This window comes from Porites lutea, chromosome 1 (genome assembly GCF_958299795.1).
Source record: "Porites lutea chromosome 1, jaPorLute2.1, whole genome shotgun sequence".
Lineage (NCBI taxonomy): Eukaryota > Metazoa > Cnidaria > Anthozoa > Scleractinia > Poritidae > Porites > Porites lutea.
This window is the reverse complement of record NC_133201.1, coordinates 17,081,182-17,087,181: the sequence shown is the minus strand read 5'-3', so window position 1 is coordinate 17,087,181 and position 6,000 is coordinate 17,081,182. Positions and strand designations below refer to the sequence as shown.

At 39.0% G+C, this 6,000-nt stretch overlaps 1 protein-coding gene across 1 annotated transcript in view; it reads right to left on the bottom strand.

The window, feature by feature from the left end:
- Positions 1 to 5,497: 5,497 nt before the first annotated feature.
- The window catches only part of LOC140924970 (forkhead-associated domain-containing protein 1-like), a 38,758-nt gene continuing 38,255 nt past the window's right edge, over positions 5,498 to 6,000 (bottom strand). The window contains exon 32 of the mRNA XM_073374963.1: positions 5,498 to 5,959. Within this exon, the coding sequence (XP_073231064.1) occupies positions 5,897 to 5,959 (63 nt within the window). The 3' untranslated portion in view covers positions 5,498 to 5,896. The remainder of the gene's footprint in view (positions 5,960 to 6,000) is intronic.

Here is a 6,000-nt window from a genome sequence, read left to right as displayed (position 1 = left end):
CCGGTACTCGACTTATACAAGGGGATGTTTAATAATTGGCAACTTCGAGTCACGCGCCCGGTGACCGCAATTCTTGTTGTAAATTGATCGCTGAGGTAATGTGGAACTTGACCAGTCATGCATTTAAATGCCATGAGAGCGTCGCGGAAGAACAGCTTTTGTTTAATTGGAAACCAACGTAGATCTCTTAGTGCGGGGGTTATATGATCAAATTTCCTGGTACCTGTAATAATGCGCGCGGCAAAGTTCTGCACTGACTGTAGTCTACAGATATTTTTGTGCGAGGTGTTCGACCACACTGTGGAACAATACAGTAATTTGCTAAAGACTAGGGCATTTATTACTGTCACCAGTTGGTTACGGTCAAGAACATGTTTAACCCGACTGATTTGTGCGAGGCTTGACATACAAGATGACGTAGTTTTTAAAACATGGTCATCAAACGTTAGTTGCGGATCTAGAACAACCCCAAGATCTTTGGCCGAAGATGTAAGAGCGAGATCTTTTCCTAGAAGAGATATTTTGAAGTCGGGGAGTTTGGCAAGTAGTTGTCGGCTTCCAAAGACTACGAGTTTTGTTTTGTCAGGATTTAAAAGTAGAAAATTGTTAAAACACCAATTACGTATTAAAAGAAGGTCGCTATTTAGATCGTTCATAGCAGTCGGACAATCACGCATCTTAAAAGAAATCTGAAGTTTAGTGTCATCTACGTAACATTGCGTTAGACAGTTTCTAGGAACAGAAGGTAAGTCGTTAATGTAAATACTAAAAAGAAGCGGCCCAAGAATGCTTCCTTGAGGACCACCACTATTTAAACGCAACAAATTCGAGAGGGTCGAGTTAATACGCACGACTTGGTGTCTGTTGGTCAGGTAGCTAGTAAACCACGCGAGAGCGTATTTAGAAATACCGAGATGTTGTAGTTTTAAAAGGAGAATATCATGATTTATACTGTCAAATGCCTTACTCATGTCCAACAAAACCATAGCAGAGAGTTCCTGCTTATCCATGCCAGTCAAGATGGCATCTGTGGAGCGGATAAGTGCCGTTTCTGTGGAATAAAATTTCTTATTTCCACTTTGTTTCGCAGAAAGACGGTTGTTTGTTGTTAAATATGCCGTCAGCTGGTTCAACGCAATTCTTTCACACACCTTTGACAATACTGGTAATAACGAGATCGGTCTGTTATTACAATGTTGTTCATGATCTCCCTCCTTTGGAATAGGTGTTACTTCTGCTTGTTTCCATCCTCCAGGGAAAACGCCACTTGTAAGAGAGGCATTGATGACGTGAGTAATCGGCGACAAAATAACTGACAGTCCATCCTTGATTACACGTGCAGAAATTTTGTCAAAGCCCGGTGCCTTGTTTGATGGTAACAATGCGATGATCTGTTCAACTTGCTTACAATTAACAGAATGGAAAGAAAATTGTTCAGACAATGGATAGTGCGTAGGGACAAAGTTTGTTTTCGTAAGATCGTAATTACATTCAGAGGCAAGTGCTTTGATTTTGTCAACAGTGGTTCGGCCAACTGAGGTAAAAAATTCATTAAAGGAGTTTGCAACAGATTCCTCGTCCTGATTATATACCTATATATGCAGTCGATGGCAGGTTTCAAATATTGTTTTTAAAATCTCCGTGGTCACCAAATTCTTACTGAGGTTGAGTTGTCTTCCGGGGGGTGCAAACATGGTATTCAAAAGCCTCAGTATAATATCCTCTCTCAGCGATCTGGCGTATGGTTGGAGATCAAGGCATGACCAGAGAGAGCTGTCACGTGACAGTCTTTTCCAGGTCCGACAAACAAGAGCAGCTCTGAGAAGATCTTTCTGAGAAAGAAAAGAAGACACCTCCAACCAAACGTCATCTGGTAAGGAATCCATGGTTGCCACTTGCAGTTTTTAGCTGATTCTTCATTTGAAATAATCATTAATTAGTGTATTTTTATGGGTAGGAAGAGAAATTATATCTCAACTTCAAGTAACTTGTAACCAGTAGTATAAGAATTTTGCTAGAAATGCTGTTTTTGTTTGTGACGTATATAACATGCGCGCGCAAATAAAACGTCACGAGAAAGGTAAACTTTAATGGCATCGCTGAAGTAACAGTTCCATTCACAGGATAAAGTGATATTTCTTAGTCCCTGTGTAGCACGTGCCAAGACGAACGGAGGGGGAACACACAAACTCGCTCGTACCACGTGACCGGAAACACGTAGGCCGTGCGGAATAATGAGATCTAGGAACTAGTCAAATTGTGGGAAGGGAAGTGGAAACTTTTTTTTGACCACTACTTAGGGAAGTACGGGGGAAAACTATTGTTCCGAAACAATTTGAAACAGCAAGATTCTGCACTGCTCAACCTCAAGGACCCTTTCTTAAAAGAAATCATACAGTACTGGACAAAATTTAATTACAAAGACGATAACCTCGATTTTGCCTCCACATATATATGGTACAACTCTCACATTAGAATCGAAAATCGCCCATTCTTCTACAGATCATGGTTGAGCGCGGGGATAAACGAGATTAGAGATCTGTTAGATAACGACCAGAATTTTCTAAGCTATAACGCCTTCATAGATAAATATAGCATCAAAACCAATTATCTCGAATATCACAAAGTGATATCTGCTGTAGCACATTACAAGAAAGTACACTCTACAGCCTATCATGACTCGACTCCAAAGGATCCAGTTGATACCCTTCTGTCTCACACCAAAGCTTCCAAGAAAATTTATGAATGTCTAATAAACGAAAAAGCTTCTATACCATCAAGGAGTCGGGGAAAGTGGTTGGAAGAGAGAGACATACATTGTAATCTTAGTATAATAGTAACCTGGGAAAATACGTACTGCCTATCATCTCTGTGTACAAGAGAGTCAAAGCTTAGAGCGTTCCAATTTAAATTCCTTCACAGAAAAATAGCCACAAATGACTTCCTGTACAAAATAGGTATCAAACAAACAGATTCCTGCTCCTTTTGCGAGGAACAAAAAGAAACCCTCGTTCATCTATTCTGGACTTGCAGATACACTCAGAACTTCTGGAAGAGCATGTTCGAGTGGATGTCTCAAAATTTCAAAGATTTAGAAAACGTCTCTCCCTCCTTGTCTCTCTGTTTCGGTCTCATTGACGACGTAAAAGACCTTCTCTTTCATCACCTACTCCTTATAGCTAGACATTACATATACACCTGCAGACTTGGGAACAAGCTTCCTAAGCTGCAGGTGTATATACAGGTACTTATGAACTCGATAGAAATTGAACAGCACATTGCATTCCACAATAACGACTCAAACGTCTTTGTACGGAAATGGTCTCGCTTTAAAAATAACCTGTCACAAAATCTGTTGCATTAACAATATATAAGAAGCGTAAAACGTGGAATCCCTTAACTTGAAACCAAATATGTTGTATGACCTTTTGTGTGATTTTATTTTACTATATGTATATACTTTTTGCTTGATGGATTTATTTATCTGTTTATTTTAGTCTCGTACCTTTCTGTTTTTGTGACAATATTTGTTTTTTTTTGTTTAGCCATACAAATTAGTTGCATACTCGAAACATGTCCACGTTTTTTAATTGCTTTGTAAAATGTAGAATCCCTTGACTTGAAATCAAATATCTTGTATGACTTTTTTGTGATTTTATTTTACTATATGTACTACTACAATGTATGTCAATACTTGTTGTGGAAATAAAATAATAATAAAAATAAAAAAATAAAAAAAAACTAGTCAAATTGTGATTTACTTTACGAAGAGGCTCAATAAAAAGAAAAGAGTCCACATCTGAATAGATTTTTCCGTGCATACCAAACGGTGATCTTCATCTAAGAATTTCTACTGAGGGGAAAAGAGGCCAATGTGAAGGAAACAAAGACTATCCAAATAAATGGACTGAGGAATTCAGGAAAGAACATTTCCTTAAAGTATGACACCGCGTAAATACCGTTTTTGCAATTTGCCGCACGCATTTCAGGGTGTTACATTCATTGCCATACTGACGTTGACGAGAATACGCGCGCATAAACTTTACGGAAAGGGCAGGCGTCACAGGCTGATTTAGCAATTGAACGGGAACGTCAGTTAACAACGACGCGCGCAAACCAAATAACTGGCTTGACTAATGGCAGAGTGGCAAATTGGGCACTGGAAGTCGAGATTAGTCCTTTCCGCGCACTTTCCCGTCGTCAAATGACGTTCCCGTTCTGTTGCTAAATCAGCCTGATATATACATTGCCCAACATCGCAATTATAAAAAGTATGTCCACGGCTGAAGCCTCCATAAAATGCACAGTCCGCAACATGAGCAGATGATGTGGTGTAGTACTGCATAACGTATCCACAAAACTGTCAAGAAAACCGATCCCCTTCAATCTAATTTCATTTCCTACTCTGTAAATTATTTTCCTTTCACATGCATAACACCTCTAGACATCAGTGTACCTAATACATTAATCGTATTTTCACCGGCTGCACAATCAAAAGTTAAACAAAAATTCAGTGATAAAGTAGCATTACTCTCCTTTTCGAAGAGCCCTTTTTCCCTGGAGAGATGGTTGCAGGTAACGAGCTGATCATGAACTCACTTTACACATCGAATATGACTATTTAAAACGCTTTACTGAGACTCTGTGAGAAAAGAGGAAGCTTTCTCGGAGCCTGCCGACCGAATATAAGATTGCGTTCTATTGGGAAACCTGGATTTGCAAAACTGTTCTCGTGACCAGCGGTCTTTTTTTGCTAATTATGCGCGCGCGTGCAAGACCACTGTTCATAAGGACAGTCAGTTTCAAATCCCTTTTCGGATTTCCCAATCGAACATTAAATAGGAAATCCAAAAACAGATTTCTCAGCGTTGAAATCCGTTTTTGGATTTGGCGTTTTATTGCAAATCCGAAATCCGGATTTTAAAATCTAAATCCAGATTTCCCAATCGAACGCACCCTAAGTATTGGACAACAAGTCATTTTCCATTCCAACACCTTGGAAATGAAAACAACTTATGTCCAACATCCACTGGATGCAGAAAACGTGGCCGTAATAAATTATACCTTACAGCTATAAAACGAAGACGTCAATTCATAAAATCTGCTATGATAGAATTTTTTTGGGGACTGAGGGCTTGCCAGAGGGTTATAAATTAACGGGGGATCCTCTTTAGATCTCATATATCAATTTATTTTTCTCCTCTAGGGAAAAAGGTACGTACATGTAGAGTTCACAACTAGGTATTCAATAGAAACTAAGGAAAAATTGGCTCATAACAAAACAATTCTTTATGAGGAGGCTTTAAACGAAAAAAGACAAATATTGAATTAAAAAAACAAATTTGAATTGTTTTTGTGAACAACCGCCGCTTAAAAAAGGGGGGGAACGAGAAACTGTGCGTTATTATACTTGATTGGTCAAACTGATAGTATCTGCGAAAAACTTCGCTGTGCATCACCTTTGTTATCAGTCGCGATTATTTATTTTTAAAATAAATTCGTTTGTATTTACACAAGTTAATCTAAAGGGGTTCGGCTTAACATACTGACACTGCATAATCTTTAACACACTCTATTTCACTCTTTCAGTCAAGCCAGGTTGCCATTGAAAACAACTGGATCGTCCTTTTGTCCTATGATTGCATATTCTGATGTTTTTCATTTTATTTACACTATGTTCAAGTATTAAGAACAGTGAAAGTTTTTCCCATGATGTGAGGCAAACTTCCCGCTCAGAATATTGTAGATACGACTAATATCACGCCGGATTGCTTGCTTGGCACGCGCAGATCACGTGTATGACCATTGATCATACTAAGCGGAGGGCGTGAACAACCTTTATGGTATCGTGGGCTCATACTCGTCAGTCCCGTGTAGCGGAGATGCAGTAACTCATTCACTCATCATAATCTAGTAAAGCGCTGTCTTCACTATGACCGCTGCGAGACGTTAGATTATTCTGAAACAGAATAAAAACGAATACGTTTGTCACGAATTTCT